The 18,877-nt window shown below is 37.2% G+C and overlaps 1 protein-coding gene and 1 long non-coding RNA gene across 4 annotated transcripts in view; one reads left to right on the top strand and one right to left on the bottom strand.

Annotated features, from left to right (window-relative positions):
- il1rapl2 (interleukin 1 receptor accessory protein-like 2) overlaps window positions 1-18,877 on the bottom strand; it is a 278,122-nt gene that overhangs the window by 8,735 nt on the left and 250,510 nt on the right. For all 3 annotated transcript variants that reach the window (XM_086084960.1, XM_086084961.1, XM_086084962.1), the window contains 5 exons: window positions 16,512-16,657; window positions 5,119-5,259; window positions 4,483-4,543; window positions 3,979-4,088; window positions 220-365 (listed from right to left, as the gene is read on the bottom strand). In XM_086084960.1, coding sequence (XP_085941086.1) covers window positions 220-365; window positions 3,979-4,088; window positions 4,483-4,543; window positions 5,119-5,259; window positions 16,512-16,657 — 604 coding nt within the window. The remainder of the gene's footprint in view (window positions 1-219; window positions 366-3,978; window positions 4,089-4,482; window positions 4,544-5,118; window positions 5,260-16,511; window positions 16,658-18,877) is intronic.
- LOC147168285 (uncharacterized) lies at window positions 10,634-12,135 on the top strand. Its single transcript, XR_015095976.1, has 3 exons — window positions 10,634-10,751; window positions 11,148-11,238; window positions 11,323-12,135. It is a non-coding gene; the product is annotated as an uncharacterized LOC147168285 (long non-coding RNA).

The raw sequence follows: 18,877 nt of genomic DNA, 5'->3' as shown, positions 1-18,877 counted from the left end.
TTTCAGTGTTTTTTGTAATATTGTACCGAATGTACAAAACTGAATAAAAAAACGTTCCTTCAATCTATTAATTATAGAGCACCCCAAAAACTCTTAATTTTTTCAAGTCCTATCAGTATCCCAGATAGGATTATGTTCAACCTTTGTGGGTCCAATGCAATATTGAGGAGTCAAAAATGTATGTAATGCGTTGACAAGTCTCTCGAGATGTTGGATTACCTTGATTTCCCCAGTTACCAGCATAGAGTGGAGACGTGTTTCTATCTGGAAGATGCTCCAACCTCTCTTGGCCACAAACTCTGGTGTCAAAACAATGATCAACCGTCTGCTCTGCAGCACACTTCGAGCTAGGTCCTCAATGTATGCTGAAAAAGAGGAACAGAGAGAGAGAAGGAGTTGGAGTCATCCAATTGTGAGTTATGTGTGTTTCATAAAAAAATGGACCTTGTGCATATCCATCTTTAATGTTTTGTGAGTTATATTTGGAGTCATTGTTAAATTATTTGTAATTAATTCCATCTGGCTGGAAAACAGTCATAAAGTACTGTACGGTATCGTATATGATTTTAACATGACATGATTATAACAAGAAACCTGCTTGCATTAGCATCCCCCAATATTAAAATACACAAAACAAACACACCTTAGAATGTAAACACTTCTAAAAATATGTTTACAAACAGCAAAACAAAGACAAAACAGTCTGTACACACTGAATGGCATGGAGATATCAGTGATGTTTACATTTGGCTTTGAACTAGATGTGTAAAAAAGCCATTGAAACACTTTACATGTAAATAGTATTTTTTTTAAATAATAATAGAAAAAGTATATGAAGCCTTAGGAATTACAACAATTTCTGGATGACTTGGTCATAAAATATATCATATCATAATAATATTATGTTTATATCTAGGTCACATGAATACAAAAATACTTTTTGATTTATAATAACTAACATGCAAACACACCTGCCAACTGAAAAAAACCCATTGCCGGTCTCCTTTAAAAGCAAGATATTTGCAGTCAGAGGACTGGGTTGTTTATTGGTTAATATTTTTTAATTAAATTGTAAATATTTTATTCTATCTATATTGTAGCCACCTAATTTATTGCAGGTGTCTTTCTAAAAGTGTTCACTTTTTTTGTGATCTTTGTGACATCCCTAGTTGATTAAAAAAAGAAAAAACACCCAGACCCCTAAAGCTGTTCATTAAAATAAGATTTGCATGAATTGCTAAAATAATAACATTTCCAGCAGACCCACCGCAGTTTCACACTCAGTAATTAATTGGCACAAATAACATGGAACATTACTAAAATTAGGTATGCTTGCTTTTTATTTCATGGTTAACTTCTCCATTTCTTTGTTTATCTTATTGAACAAGCCATTTTTTTTGTTTTTGTTATTAACTTTCCCAACCAGTAACACAGCCAGAAAACGTTTGATGCCGTGCCAGGGTGACACATTTTGTGACTCACTTATGCCAAGCTCAGTCTAGATGATTTTTGGGGTTTTGCACGTCGCTATGTCAAATTACCAGACATGATGTCATAAACACTACAAATCTGATCCTAACGCCACAGATATTTGGGGAGATGGGACAAAAAGAGTTCAGGCAGGAAAACAGTCGGTGGGCATGCAGGACGACGGGGTACGAGTACGGAGTTGACCTGAGCATGGCTCCGACAGAACAACAAGCAGGGATGTGTGTCATACGTTGGGTGTGCCTGTGTAACTATGGCCATTATTTGGGATGGGTAACACTCAGAAGAGGTGCATTATTTTTTTCGACATTTTATGAATTGAGCCAGCTTATTTTTATTTATTTTTATTTATTTTTTTAAACTTTCACTCTAAAATGGACCGATTCACTTGGGTCAATTCGACCCAACTTTCTGGGTTGTTTTATCCAAAATGACCCAATTTTTTGACCCAAGTAAAGGATATAACAAATATTTATGAGTTGTTTTATGTAGAAAAAACAATTTTTTGACTGAAAGTTGGGTCAAATCGACCCAAGTAGAGGATCGGTCCATTTTTGACACATAGTTGGGTTATTTTTGACCCAACTGTTTTTAGAGAGTAGATTTCCTTAGATGTGAGGGTGGCCATTGGGGTGGCTGGAGAGCAGCTCTGTCTCTAATTCCAACTCCCTTTTACAATTTTTTTTTAATGGGTTATTATGTGAATTATTCTTAGAAAATAACGGGAACAACGACTCTCTGCCCAATCAGTGATTGGCTTTGTAATTGATTTCTCTCTGTCCTATTTATTTTCAAGAGCTAAAGGAATAAAAAATGTATTGCTGTACGTCAGGTTTTATTGCTACGTCAGAAGCAAAGGTAAACGAAAAAAAAAGGTGATGAGCTTGTGGCTGTAATTCGCTCATCCATTGGCAAGCTTTAATCAGTTGTGAAGCACAGAGGCAATTTGTTCATTCTACGGATGTTTTGGGGACACATAAAGTAAGCTTGGGAAGTGGGAAGTGACTAAGAGGAGGATATCTAGGGCATGGTAAATAATTACACGCCACATTAATGTATTTTTAGAATGTTAAATATTGAAAAAGAAAAATTTGTTTCAATCCTTTATAACTATTTTGAGGACACGGTGGAGAGTTTTAGTAACAAAATGCAAATACGCCTGGCATAATGACTCAATATTTCACTTTGTGTTTTAGCAAACTGTAGGGTCTCACAGAGAGAAAACTACAGAACTTTTGCAAATACTTTTAAAATACTGTGAAGGTAGACAACATTGTTATTCAATTCTAAGGAAACAAAATAAAAATAGCACCACAGGTCAGTAAAACCAAATCTGTAAGTGCTGTATGTATAATTTTGATTCAAGAACACTTCAGAAAACCATTAAACACAGTTCCTTGTTATATCTAGAAATCCTAAACCCATATATCAACAACACTCAAAAACACTTCAGACTTCTCTCCTTCATATGAGCTGAATTCATGAAAAGTGGAAAATGTACTGCGGTCTGACGAGTCAACATTTCAAATTGGTTTGGAAATGACTGTCAACTCCTCTGGGCCAAAGAGGACAAGGACCATCCGTATTGTTATCAGTGCAAAGCTCAAAAGCCATCATGTGGTGGTATGTGGGTGTGTTGGTGCCTATGGATTTGCTAACTTGCACATCTGTGAAGGCACCATTTATGCTGAAAGTCCAGCTTTTGGAGCAACATATGCTGCCATCCAAGCAATGTCCCCCATGAGAAATGAACCAGAATGAAAAAATAATCATAGCAGTGGTCTGTGGTAAAAAAAATTGTATGATTTAACAGTCAGTGTTAATTTAGGGCAATCCAGACATTTTTCCGACATTTCTGTCAACATGTTTTTACTTTCTCTAACGTCTGTCCTCAAAATGTCAGTCTGGAAACATAGAGGAGCCATTTTCCCAGCTTTACTGGCATTTGTCGGATGACACAGAAAATCATTCATTGAGTGTAAGAACAATGATAATCCCTACTGCAAGCAGAAACAAGTCATTTTCAGTGAAAATGCTCGAGTATCCCAAAAAGACTGTGGCACCCCATCCCGTGTAGACCTATCTGTAATCGTGTTTATGTGTGAGTTGGGTCAGAGCATTGACAGATAGAGCAATAACAGTCGAATTTCCCCCTTGAGTTGGACCGAGAGTGGCACATAACCCCAGAAATGATGACAAATGGTGTGCGTGTGCGTGTGTGCCAGTATTCTGTGTGTCTGTGGGTGGTTGGGCGAGGAAGTTAGAATGACAATGCCATGGTTTACATGACACACAATTGGCAATTTACATACATAAATGCATTGAGTGTGTCATTGAACTGTGAGTTAAGATGTATTTTCACATGAATTCTTATTCATTCAGACATAGTGATGGAATCTGGATGTTCGAGAGAGGGAGAGAGAGAGAGAGAGAGAGAGAGAGAGAGAGAGAGAGGCTGGCTGAATCGCATGATGACTGATGGCTACTTACTGCTGCTCGGAATGAGATCTCTGTCTGGAAGAAACAGCTTGTATCCATAGTGCTTCTCCAAGACGTCAGGCAAGATCTCCAAAGCGAAAGTTTCCTCGTCACTACTATTTCTGTAGTCAAAAGCAACAAAATGTTGATGTTTGAAATTCATAATCCTGTATATACTGTACTGTATATCATAAAACATGCATGTACTGCAAATGTGATGTGGCACATGAACGTCATTTCCACATCGCAGCACTAGCTCGTTTTGCCTACGTTCAATTGTGCTCAGTTGTGGGCGTTTCCAATTAAAAATCTCACCGCACCGAACACTCAAGGCATTCTAAGATATGACAAAACATGACTTTGCCAGTATTTACTACTTGTCATGTGGCTGTTTTGAGAAGGTGTGCAGAAACGCAGGTGTGAGTTGATTAACCTATGCCTCACTTAAAGTGTAAAGTGGTTAAAACAGTTACTGTACAGCGTGAGAAAATACATGAACATAGCATGTATGTTTACCTGCCCAAAGAGTCCAAATCCACTTTGGTATAAGACAGATAGGCGTCATACTCCTTATTATCTGATTAGACAAAAACGGAAAAAAAGAAGAAGACATTAACAATAGGTTCATTCAAGGACACTTCTATCCATAATACAACTTTAGATCAAATATGAACTTTAAGAAGGCAAAGACAGTTTTTGATAATAGGTTGTGAATTACAGCGTATATTTATATTTTTCAAAGTAAAGTAGTTCACAATTTGCCCATTAATGTATATGTATTCAGGGAAGTAAACCAAAATATAAGAAACACCTTTCAATAAGATGCATTGCAGTTAATTAACATTAATAAAGATTTCTCGTATGTTGCCAATCAAAACTGAACACAGTTATATTTGTAAACACAGACTTGTTGATACAGCTATTGTATTGAGTTATTTTCTATACAGCTGATCCTGATCAGGGTTGCGGAGAGCCGGAGCCTATCCCAGTTGACTTTTGGTAAAAGGCAGACCTCACACTCACATTTACACCAGCTCTGAGTGGGAAATGAATCCAAGCTGGCTAAAGGGGAGTCACGCAAGTTTGTATTGGAATACATTGCAACAGTAGGTGCCGGTCATAACACTATAACAGAGCCAATGCAAAATGTACCGTCTTCAGTTTCATCGCTGCCAAAATGTCTTCTGTAGCATAGCATAATTTCCAGGTTGTAGCATTTATAAAGTGCTGTTAGGACTCCCAGCAGCAGCAATATGACACCCAGACCACCAGCCAACTCCAAACGATACATATCTGCAGTCAAAGGAAGAGAGAATGCATTCATATCAGTGAAAAAAAGCAAAAAACTCTAAAGACCCAGATCATTTCTCAGTTGTCACACTAGATTTGAGTGCGATATCATCCAGTAGTGAGTAGAAAATTGAAGCTCTAATTTACTGGACTGTCTCCCTGTACAAAAACACATCACAACTTTCTCTTTTTTAATGTGTTACTCAATGTCAATTAAAAAAAAAAACTGCCTCCACAAAATCCCGGTATAAAACTATTACAGTTAAATGATTTATTCATTCATGACCATAAATTAAGCAGATGCTTATTTTGCCTTTTAATTTAATTTCTGTAGTGATTTAGTATGTTCCTGCCAATAAAACCATTTTTAATTTAACTGAATTTAATAGAACCACCACCTCAAAACAAACAAACAAACAAACAAACAAAAACCCTATGCACAGAAACTGAAGCAGATGTTTCGGATGTGTTATCTGTGAGATGATGACAAAAATCAACTGAGAGTTTATTCAAGTTATTCATTAATATTTGTCTGCTTTATTTGCTAATAGACAGTTCTTACAGTTCAACAGAGAGATCAGACAGTGAAAGACACAAGTAATAAGTTATATTTGATAGTTCACGTTTTGTTTCGTAACTATGAAAGGAGTACATAAATAAATTGAAGTCAGATAAATGATTCCAAACTACAGTGCCCTGGCACATTATTGTGCCGTGATTGATCGTCAGGTGTACTTTCATTGGTATGAAAAGGATTATGTCTTATTGTCTTTGTTCACACTACTCACAAAAAGTTTCAGGACCAGCCTAAAATGCATTCAAACCTTTCCAGGTGAACTTAATGTGACCTTATCTAAGCTTTTGAATGCACATGTCTAACTGTTAAATGCTTCAGTACTTTTTGCACAAGTTGCTGTTCTCTAACGAGGAGCTTAACGGCAAAATTTACAAACGACAAAGCTCCAACTCATCAAGGCGGCATCTTCAGGGAACGGCTGCTGGAGACTGGTGCACCTCAAATGGAATGGCCTGCATTTTCTCCAGACCTGAATCCTATTGAAAACCTGTGAGATCAGCTGAGTCGCCGTGTAGAGGCTGGAATTTGTGCACCCCCAGAACCTCAATGAGATGAGGGATACCCTTCAATGAGTCGACTGGTGAAGAGGATGAGACGTCGTTGTCAACCTGTGATTGATGCTCAAGGGCACATGACGAGTTATTGAGACGTTGACATTTTTGGTTATGGTGTACCCACCCTTGTTGTTAACTTTTGTTTCAATGAATTGTTTGAAATGAGGAAATCACCAGTGCATCCTTCTACTCAAATGTTCTATATTCATGATATGATATCACTGTAGCGTGAACTTTTTACATTTTCCATAAATTTCACCTGAAAGCCAAATATCCCTAACTTTGTGTGAGTGGTGTATATAGTATGTGATAGACTGACAGAAGAACTCCAATATAAACCTTCATACTTTTTATGACGTATGAATAATTTTTGGGGGGAGCTTTGTTTTTTTTGAGTATTTTTTTAATTGTCTGTTTTTCTGAATATTTTTCTCTGTTTTACAGATTTTTTTCTGTCAACAAAAATATTCAAAAAAACAGGCTGAAAAAAATATTTAAAAAAAAAACTGGATATTATTTTTTTTTTAAACAGAAACAAAAATGTTTTTTTTTTTTACCTCTGAACTCCAAGTGACTTGTTGCAGACTCACTAATAGCGGAAGCGGACACTTCCCCCGCATAACTCCATATGCAATAAGATTTACTTACTGGCTCTCAATAAAGGAATTAATGTGTATACTGTATTGTGGTTTGTTCTCTAATCTCTGAGGGAAAACCCTTTTAAAAAAATATTCAGAAAAACAGAAAAATTATTTTATAAAACTGGGAAAAATTACTCAGAAAAACAGAAAAAAATTATTAAGAAAAACTGTGGAAAATATAAAAAAAATAAATAAAAAAAAACTGTGGGGAAAAATATTCAATAAAACAGAAAAAAAACAAAAAAAACAAAGCTCCCCCCAAAAATGAGTAAAAAAAAAACAAAACAGGACTTTTTTCCCCCCTATGCAGCAGCCACAGAGCATATTGTTAAAAATAAGTGTTTTTCTATACATTATGAGTTTTCTTAAATCTTAAGGAATTTACATCTTGGTCTTCCAAATTACAAAATTTCAATCAGATAAAAAATAATAAAAGTTGAGCTCAACACACAAAAAGTTGTCTAATGTGTGACTGAGGACTTCACAATAGCATATTGCACCGCTGCATACAAAAAGTTTCAAGTCGTACGAGTTTGAATGATAGTGTTATCATAGGCAGGAGTGGAGTGGAGTGGATGGGAGATTGATGGAACATGGCTGCTGAATGACACCATTGTAAATGTGATCTATTACTATCTTGCTCTCTTGAACACGTACAAAACGTACACACATAGCACACAAACAACTGCTCTGACCACTTGCAAACCAGGTAGGCACTTGGGGATTCGACCAGATCTCCACTATCTCACACACATCTCATATAATCTTGCATTCACGGCATTCACTATTGAGGCTGTAGGCTACAAAATGTAAAAAAACAACATTTTAGTAGTGCAAGGCCACATGAATGATGGTTGACTTGTCTTAAATTAAATAAGAAGATTTCGGTCATTGCCTTGATCTGTGTATTAATAATAGAAATACAATATCTATCTCCTTTTAGATGCCAAATGTGCTTCTCATTAGTAATCTGGGCTGTTGAACAGTTCAAAGAGGGTCATTTTCAATGCCTAATTTGTTCCTCCTCGTCTCCTCCTTGCTCCGACCTCCTGCCTGTGACCCAGGAATTGATCTCAGCACGCCTCCTTGAAGGACATCTCAATTTCAAAAAATGTGTCTGGAGGAGCTTGAGCAAACGTGGAAGTTTAAGAGAGCATGCACTGGGGGTTTTCTTTAATGAGGTTTTTCCATCGGACTGACAAAAAGACAACATATGGAAATATGAAACAACTACACTGGCAGATTTTCTGGTACAATTAATTGAATTCTTTGTACCAAAAATACAGCAAAACATTCAAATGGCACAAGATTGACTAACATTAAATGAAAAAGGATTTTAGGGCAAAAACAGGATACACAAAATAACACTGAAACTGTAGTTTAAAACACACAACTAAACATTCAAGCCACTTTTCTTTCAGGAACAATAATAAAGAAAATGCTCAATAGACTGCGGTTTTCTACTCATTTTTGCTTTAAAAAAAATATATATATTAAGAGGGACATGGTTACATTAGTTTTCTGTTGCAGAAATAATCTGATCTAATCTTCAAAGTTTTTTGGGGGATGCCCTAGATTAGAAATGGTGAGCCAATAGACATCTGTGTCACCTAAACAGTGGAGCTGCAAAAGGAAGTACAACTCAAAGTCTTGCATTTTCATTTCCTGTAAATGGCCCAATACTTTTGACTCCATAGATTAATCTTTGTGAGTTATGGATTTTTGCATTAGTCCAGATGTCATTTTATGCATGAAAATATATGAAATGACATAGTGTTGCCAACTTCCACCAGTAGACGTCTCTCCAACGCTGTGACATCTGCCTTCCACTCAGAACACATTCACAGTAGAATATAATAGCGCAGTGACAAAGAAAATGGGAGCTGGAACAGAATTGGTTGATTTCACAAACTGACAAATATTTTCACTAATTTTACTTAACCTCAGATTGCCTTATCATGTCATTGATTTCAAAAGTCTAGTTTTTTTTTATTCCCTGCTCCCAGCTTTCCCTCTCTCCTCCTCCCTCTTCCTCCCTTTACTTCTCCTTTTCCCTTATGTATGCTTCATCTGACAGTCTCACATTTTTCTATTTCTAATGAATCATTTGTCTACCGCTATTGGTGTTCAGGGGATCGATTTTAACATTTGCTTCCCCCCTTTGTATTATAAGAGGAATAGAATGCAGTTGATTGTGAGAGTATGCAGTCATAAAGGTTTTCTGGATTAACTATTTTACGTAGCTATATTCTGTACATAAAACTGCTTTTCTGCATTATGTTAACAAGAAGAAGTCTGTATTTTTCTTTGTTTGGCATGTAGTTCAAAGCCCTTTGTCAATAAGGAAATTTTATATATATGTATATTGTTGGCTCAACTTGAGCTGGACTTCTCAAGGGTGTATTTGGGATAAAAGCCAAGTACAGAACCTATCTTACATTCTCAATTAGGTAACTTATTTGATCTTTGTATTCTTCAAATGTATTAGATCGGATTGTAATAATTTATAGGGATGTAACGATAACGGCAATATCGTGATATCGTTCTGTTCAAAAAGTCAGGTTGATTTCCATTTGTGCAGTTGTAGCACCCTCTGGTGGCTATTTTTTTTTTAGAGCAGTTGAATTTTCACATGCCATGTTTTGGCCCTACTATGTTTAAAATCCACGCTAATAGTCAGATGAAGGGGAACGTATATGTTTGTGAAGCGAGTCAATATGTGGAGGAACTCAATGTGTGCGTGCATTAGCAAGTAAGTGCCTTAATATTTAGTGTTATTGTAGGTTGTTTATATGCATTGCTGTTATGTGCAAAAGCACAATATTGTCTTATTTTTTAGTATGACCTCTTTTTTTTCTCCTTTTTTTTTTACAATATTGTGACCTTTTTTATATCACCAACCTCCCCACAATTTCATGATAATTACTGTATCATGCATGACCTTCATATCGTGATAATGTTGTATCGTGATGTTTAGATATCGTTACATCCCTTATAATTTAAAACTATCACTATGACAAAACTTTTCTACTGGCAATGTTTTTGGTAACATTTAAGCACTACATTCATAAAACTGAAGTACTGTAATGTTTGAGCACTGCTCACTGAGTCCAAATAGTTTTTTGAAAGCTTTTGGAGTTGTGCAAATGGTTTAACGTGTCTAAAAGAACCTGCAAGTTCACTTACTTAACAGTAATAATCGGAGAGCCTTATTGCCACCGAGTAGCATTTTATAGGAATCCCTAGAAGTGTAATTGTGGCTTAAAACACAACAACATTCAAAACAAACTAGCATATAAGTGATGGTCTTCTACGTTTAATTCTGCATATCTTGTGCTCTGGAGATTTTAGAATGTATGTAATGTTGACGAAATGGATACTCAACACTGTTGGTAGGCTTATATGGTCATTAGCTAGCTTTCAGATGACCTGTTAGCTTTTTTAGGCATGCTGTAACTGTTAGCGTCTACTTTTGTGTATACAATATTGTATATGTATACTGTATATTGTATTGTGCAGTAACACACCGCACAAAGCAGTAACACAAACCTCCATGATGACATCACAAAATACACATAAAAGCCAACTGCTATGATGGCAAATAAAGCAAAACTCAGACTAAGAGCATAGGAAATATTTAGCAGACTTTAGGGTAACCAAACATGTCCTGGTCTGCTCCTCTGTTTCTTATTCTCCCTTTCCAGACCTCCTTTTTTCTTTCTAGTAAGTCTTTCATGGTGTTCGCTAAAGGCAGCTCTTTGTGCTTAACTTCAAAGCTATCTGTGTGTGTGTGTGTGTGCAAAACACATAAAACATAGATGCATTTGGCAATTACCAACTGGGTGACTGGTAGAGTGCACTCATAATTCAATCACACAGTGTGTGAAATCAAGCTTTAATAATGTGTGCTAACTTAGCATAACATGTGCTTTGTTTCGGCTGTCGTGTTGCGTTCAGGCGCTCTGACATGACCTTGCTACGATGTATCGCACCAGAAGGCAAAAGAAACAGAGAGCTTGCTATTTAGTGAGGCTGTTAAACTTTGAAAAAAATCAAGCCGCACTCGGTGGAAATGCTTTGAATTGTTAAGATCATAAAGGCGCTCTCCCTGACATAAAGGTTCTCCTTAAGGAGTGGACTGTGTGGAATGAGCCAAGGAGGAAAATCAGAGAGGGTATTTTGGAAGTCACCTAAATGAGGAAGATGAAAGGTTAAGACAATCTGCGGCCACAAATGACTGGACACGATGGCTGAGAAGCAGTGAGTGAAAGTTCTGAACTTTTTCTTCCATAAGGTATGATCAGACAAGCACCCCTGCCCCCACCCAGACAGCTCTGCAGCCTTGGTCGGCACCCCGTGTCCTCTCAAACCCCACTCTTGCTACACCAATCTGTTCCTCTCGACTAACCAGGTGAGAAAAGAGCTATATGAAGGATGAAGGAAAAGAAGGCAGGAGGTCCAGACGGAGCCGCGGCAGTTTGCCTACAAGTCTGGCATTGGAGTAGAGCATGCTGTCATCCTCCACCTGCACGGAGCTCTTTCCCACATGGAGAAGCATGGTTGCGCTTGGAGGATCATGTCAGTGCTTTCAACACCATAGAGCCTGCACTTGGGAGAGACAAACTGGAGCACACAGGTGTGTTCTCTTCAACCTGTACTTGCAATGTAGAGCTCCCACTGCCACCTCCAAAAGTTCTCTGATGGCACTGCCTTCGTCTTGACTATGTGGGCTGAACAACCAAGGCCTCATAGAGGGACACTTAAGGCCTGATTTAGTAAAATCACAAATAGCAAGAGCTAAAATTATGAGTTCACTCTAACAGATTTGTACACACTGTTAGTGGGTGTGTTGTGCATGATCTACTAAAACCATACATTTACTCGGATGTTTAACTCATTTACTGCCATTGACGGCTATAGACGTCAAAAATTCATTTGAACTATTTTTATTAGTTTAACATTTTTCCCACTTTTGTTAACAAGAGTATGAAAACCTAGATTTTGTTTATTGTATTAGAACAGATATCCAGAAAAAAAGAAATACAAAAAATACAAAAAATAACAGATCTAAAATTTTTGATTAATCGTGAGTTATCTGGTGAAGTCATGCAATTATTTACGATTAAAAATGGTAATCGCCTGACTTAATAATTTTTAATAATCTTTTCTTTAAAAAGAAAAAAAGATTATAAAAAAATTACAATTATTTTATTTATTTAAAAAAGAAAAGAAAAGATGCTTAAAAATTAGGGGTGTCAGGTGATTATTTTTTTTAATTGTAATTAATCGCATGACTTCACTAGTTAACTCACAATTAATCACACATTTTAGATCTGTTCTAAATGTAAAATTTTTGTACAATAGGTTTTCATACTCTTGTTAACAAAAGTGGAAAAAAATGTTAATCTAATAGAAATAGTTAAAATTTATTTATGACGTCAATAGCCGTCAATGGCAGTGAATGAGTTAATGGTGGTAGCTAAATTGCATGTTTACAAACAGCACACATTGTGCCCATTGTTGGCAACAGGCACAAACGTTGGTGGAGAGTACCCTATTTTAAAAAGGAAGGAAGTTTGATGTGATGGAATTGGAAGTGCTAGTGGAAGAGAGTGGAACAACCATATACTTACTGTAGCTGAGTTACAGAAAATAAATATATTTCTCTGATAATTTTATCTTTTTATGTTCATGTGAGATTATCTCCGTGAGACACTTGCTCAAATCGTGCAGCTATTTGTTGAAGCATGTAATTTACAATCGTCAGCTCTATAGCTTTTCTCCATCTGCACCTGGATAACAGGGCTAGGCAAGATTCCAGGGTGGTGTGTGACCTCAGGGAAGATGTGTTTGTGTGTGTGTGGCTGTACTGAATAGCACTAGAATAAAGTGTAGTTGCACATCCACTCCAGTAGGTGACAGTGGCGCACTCACTGTAAAAGACTGTGCAAAGTATTAGCTCTTTTACATAAGTGTACTTACAGCAATTTTAGAGACAAATGATACTAATTATAGTCGCGGCAGAGCGTTGGGTGTGGGGGCGTAGAATATTTTTTTCCACCTGAGGGGGCGTAACAAAAAAATAGTTTAAAAACGCTGTTTTACAGGGGAAAGTTGTTACGTCTGATGGTTAACCGTTCCTCAGGATTGCTGTGTACAATTATCATATCAAACAGAAAAAAAAATCCATTTTAATGATCTGTTTTATCTGAGAAAAGTGCATCTTTTCTGTGTATCACATTGTAACAGCTCCATGACTCCATTTGTGCTTATGTACTTAGTGACTGATTTATAAAGCAATGTGGTACTCCACTTATGCATAACGCACTTAGCCAGGGGGAAGAAAAAGTATTTCTCAATAGCACGCGTATGGACAAGAAAGACAAGATGTCAATAGTTTAGCTAATTTACCCTCTGTTCTTTTAAATGGTACGCATTACTTCAAATGACTGATGTATTAAAGTATTGATATTTTTATTTGAGAATCTATTTTATAGCATAAAGATCTGTTATTGGAGGCATCAATATTTCAGTTTTGATCCGCGTATTTCTGCTCTTTACACAGCAATATGTGCTACTACTTCAGATTACTATTACGACTGTTACTTTACTGTAATTGACTTACAAAAGTATGGATATAGTTTCTTATTAGCACTGTTTATGTTGTTAAGAAGCCTGCTGCAGTGGAAGTGCCAAACTATGACTGACATTGATGTCTCAGGCTAATAACTTTGCTGATAGGTACTGATGGTCAGCAAGTCGCATCACAGGGAGGGAATGTAATGATTGAGAAAAGCATTTTGCACATTATTCAATGCAAAGCCTGAATCTCCAAATTTTGTGATTTATTTTAAATGGATTTTTAAATGCGTTTTTGATTGCACACCAACCACATGTACGGTGTAGAGCACTTTCTAGTCGAGCCCCAAGAAGCATGCAAGATTGAGAGATTTAGCTCAAAAACAATATAAAGAACAATGCCTTTATAAAGCTAATAATGCATAGTGTTGATTCTGTCAGGGCTTCAATCCAAGCTGTGCTCCTTCTGTTATTATTTTTTATTATTACTATTTTGCTATTGTCTTCTTCGTTTCTTTTTCCACAGAGCAAACGATCAGCATCTCAGTCTGATTCAGTGCAGCTTTACACCAATGCAAAAATGAATCCATAAAAATTTATATATTTTACAATCATGCTCATAGAGTATCAATCAAACCTAATCTTTGTATCGACATCATCTTCATCCGTTTGGATGGATTTTATTGGATTGGCAATTTCATTATCAGTTCCCTGATTTACCGTCTCTGTTTTGTAATATTGCATGTATGTTTTTGTTTATCTGTGTGTATCTCAAGTTCTGCGCGCGCACACACGCACGCACACACACGCGCACATCTCTATTTCTCCTAGTTATTACTGTGTTAAGCAATCATGACCTACCCCGATGACCCCGACTGGAAGAGTGAGTCAGTATGATCCTGTGTGTGCGTGCACACTGGAGTCTCTGGGGTGCTAGTTAAGTATACTAAGATAGATTTGACACCCACGGCAAAAGACAGTAGGACCTGTTTTCAGTTCACTGCCTCCCTCTCCGTCTCACTTTCATTTTTCTGTTAGATTTTTCTTCTCTTTTCTTATTGTATCCTCTGCACTTCCACAACCTCAGCTTGTATATTGAATAACTACGTTCACACTGTTCTCTTTCCTATTTTGCTATTTTTATGTTTATTTTTTTTCTCATTCTCAAACCCATGTTCCTGCACATTTATATCCAAAGGCACACTTTTTTCAGAGCTACTATCCAATGAAATCGAAGTAACAGAAACGTCCCCCTCCCCTTGCGCTGTGCCACGACCCGGCATCTCTTTTTGTCTCCAGTTTTCTCTCTCTGGCTTTGTGTCCACAGACTCCACAAGGCGTGTTTTAAATGTTTTACACAAGGAACTCTCATGCATTTTTCAGTTGAATCTCAAAAGTGGCAATGATGAGATCATGTTTTTCTTTTCTTATAGTCCTCGGTCATTCCAGGCACTATTTGCTTGGGTGTGCACTTTACGGGTATCATCTGCCAGTCCGAGATGTTTTTCGAGAGTCCGATGTGGCAACCCCACCCTTACAAGAGGGGACTTTTTTCTTTCATACTACTGTACTACTACTACTACTACGACTGATGACGTTTGAATTTACCCATATGTGCAATTTTAAAGGTATCCAAGTGACACTATATATTATATCCTAATTATCTTGTGTTTATCAATTGTTCTATATGAAATAAAATTGCTAGCCAGATTGACAGAGAAAGATGAGTAAACTCGTGATGTGTACATCAGCTGACCGTCATAACAATTCGTTCTTGACTAACCCATTAAGATGTTTTAACAGCCATTAAAAATGCCCCGCGTTGAAGCCGCTTCCAGAAGTTTTTACGACTTGCACCTGCAATTCAATAAAGCTGCTATTGTTCCAAGGCTCATCTCATGTTCAGGATCAGCTAAAGCTGTACGCACACTAGTGATATCAATATGTTAAAAAGAAGGTGTTCACTTTTTTGAAATGCCAATAGAAACCAACAATGTCAAGATGTAACGCCTGTGGGCCAATGAAGTACAGGGGATGGACGTTGAATTTGGACTATATAAATAAATGCATCTCATTGTTCTGTAGCTCTACTTCGCTTGCAAAACGGAGCATCTCATGTCTGCGTCTTTGTCAATGAAACCATTGTGTTCAGCTTGATTCTCGGCCAGGACGTTGTAATTTTAATTTGATCCTCAGTACTTAGTTTTTTTGCAAGCTGACTTTGCTGAATCTTGCCCCGGGCATGGACCAGTGGAACCATCTTTTTTTTATACGATTACGGCTGGAGAGGACAAAGGGTCCTCTATCTTCACAAGCGCGTCAGCCTTCGGAAACACCAGCAGGCGATGATCTCCCCATCTTCCGGGGCATGTCTACCTGCGTGAGGGCTGACGTGACAACACTACTACTATTCTTTCTTTGGCAGAGAATATTGGTACTTGATGTTGAGGGCGTGAAGCTGTCAATGGAAATAGTGAGTGCTGGTATGAGAGAGTTAGTGGCAAGTGTGATGATATTGGTGGGGGCGGCATGGTTCAGTGGTAGAGTTGTCGTCTCCCATCCGCGAGGTTGTCGGTCCGATCCTCACCGCTGGCGACCATGTTGAAGTGTCCTTGAGAAAGACACTGAACCACAATTTGCTCCCAGTGAACCTCACCACTGGAGTGTGAATGTGTGCGTGCGTGAATGCGAGGCATTGTAAAGCGCTTTGGGCACTATTTGGTGTAGATAAAGCGCTATATAAAAAGCTTTGACGGCAACTTGAGTATTATTATTTATTGTATCCTTCCCTATAATCTACATTACGTATCTGTAATGAACTAATGGGTGTGTTAGAAGTCACAAGTTTTACAATAGTCACACTTTTATGAGAGAAAAGTAAGGAACTGGTCAGGATTTTTGTACCTTTCTTTTGCAGTAGAGCACTCCCACGGCGCCGCCCTATGTGGTTTTCCACGTAGCAGGTGTAATTAGCCAGGTCAGTCTCCTCGATAGCGTCAAAAGTTAAGGATAGCTGCACTTCGTTTTCCCCCAAATGCTCCCTTACAATCCTGAATAAGCAAAGACAAAAATTCAAAATTACTTGTCAGCCATGATCTTTTAAACCTTGACTAAAACACAAAAGAAAGACAAGTGTTTTTGTTGTTGTTTTTTCTAAATGGAGAATAGGGGTGTCAATTTGATGAAAAATACCAGGAATGACAATATTCACCATGTGTAAATTTGAGACAGGTAGGTCCATGTTCCAAAAATTGCTCTGCTAAAATTGCTAAAAAGGACCAGGCATAAGGCAGGAAGACAAATAGGCAACAGTAGGGACAAAAGAAGAACAAAAATGATATAAGAACATAGAAAGGAGTAAATGATGCATAGAGAAATGGAGTTGAGTTGAGTGCAGCGGAGTAGAGTGCATTAAAAAGTAGGACAGATGGAGCAAGGAGGCATGTGTAGAAAACAGTGCAGCAGGTGCAAAAAGCTTCTGTCCTTATGGTGAGGTCAGATACTGCATAAGCCTGCAAGGAGGAGGATGGCAGGAGGCAGACTGAATTGGCTCAGGGGTTGACCCGCCTTTTGGAATCGGATTCAGGGTCAGGCTGCAGAAATCAGAGGCCGCAACAGCACATTTGGTCCAGAAGAAGACCCAAAGTCCCGAACCACCAACGACACATACTGTACCTTCCTTAGTGGCTGTAACTAGAGAAGCCAGAAGCCTGCATAGGCCAGTTGGTACAATAACTGCCAGCTCTTAGAACCTAGGAATATTGCATTTGAATTATGCTTGGGACTTGTTACTACATTCAGGGCATACACAGAAATCCTTAAGCTACCTTTTAGATCTTTAAGGTCATCTCAATTTAAATAAATATATATATATATATATATATATATATATATATATATATATATATATATATATATATATATATAAATGTAACATTGATTAACACACATTTTTAGATTTATAAAATGACATACTTTTGGGCCAATACCACCACATTTCCAGAGATGCAGTGAAAATCTGAGATTTATTTTTGCGTAAAATGGTCAAGTAATCCAGAACCCTATTAGTGGTATTCTATGTTTTAGTTACAAAAAAGGCCATGTTTGGTGACTGTCTTTTGTTTTGTGTTTTGGGTGACATTTTGTTTTAGCTAGCTTCATTCACCACTGGAGGTACTCTTATATGAACAGGAGATTGGGCTGAGGAGCTGTATCTTGCTCCCTGGTGGGGTCAAGCGTTTGACCAATATTAACTGGGACGTGTGACCTAAACATTTGTGAATCTCTGGCCTAGAACACCAACCTGATTGCAGCTAATTCAGTCATTAGATCACCTACTATATGTTATTACAGAATGCCGTTAACATGGTTTATATTTTGAATACACAAGAAGATATCTGTCACTCAAAAGAAGAGTTTTCTGCTATTGCTTGCAATTCAAATTTTCCTATTAAGCACTGTCCACAGTCCTTAAATTGAATCCGAGTGAATTTATGTGGCTGATCATTTTTTTCCATTTTATTTTTACAGTAAGTAATTACATTTCAGATTTTTCGAGGTATTATTATTTTTATAGGTAATTACTCATAAGCTCTTAATAAGCCTGTTTGACACACTCAATCAGAACATTCAATCTTAGATAATAAAACCTAGCAAAATTAACCAATTTTGCATGATAGAGTGATTGAACTGAAGGTGAATAGAAATACATCCATGTGTCAATTGCTTTTCTCATTTTATTACAGTATCCTGGTAAACAACCCACCAACCAAGTTTAAAAATCTACATCATGTAAAAAGAGAACAGTAATGGTTTCTATTACTATGGGCCCAGCTACTGTGCTGTATATGGGAGACAAAAACAAATGGACCAAAACACGTTGGAATATAAATTTGTATCTTGGCCTGCAAAATAACCAGTTGTGTAAGTGAGCAGAACCAGTTTACAAAACTAGTCTTGGTTTCTGTGTGCAATGGATCAAAAAAAAAAAAGGGATCTAACAGACTAACATTTTGATGATAATCTGAGCCATTTAAATTAGGTTTAATATTAGCCTACACATAGATGTGCAAATTGTCTGAAGACGTGTGGTGTTTAAATTAAAAGTGAATTCATTATTATTATCCAGAGTGTTAGGTTATTACAGGTCCTTGAGAAAGGATTTCTCTATTAAAAACTCACCACATCCTTTCCGCATATTCCACAACAAAATATTTTTTTCTCCTGACTTCATCAATTGATGTCTATTCTTCCTCTATAGCAACTGTGTG

Source organism: Leptonotus elevatus, chromosome 9, assembly GCF_054856555.1.
Source record: "Leptonotus elevatus isolate MCC_2025b chromosome 9, RoL_Lele_1.0, whole genome shotgun sequence".
Taxonomy (NCBI): domain Eukaryota; kingdom Metazoa; phylum Chordata; class Actinopteri; order Syngnathiformes; family Syngnathidae; genus Leptonotus; species Leptonotus elevatus.
The sequence above is the reverse complement of the archived record's forward strand: the minus strand, read 5'-3'. Positions and strand labels throughout refer to the sequence as shown.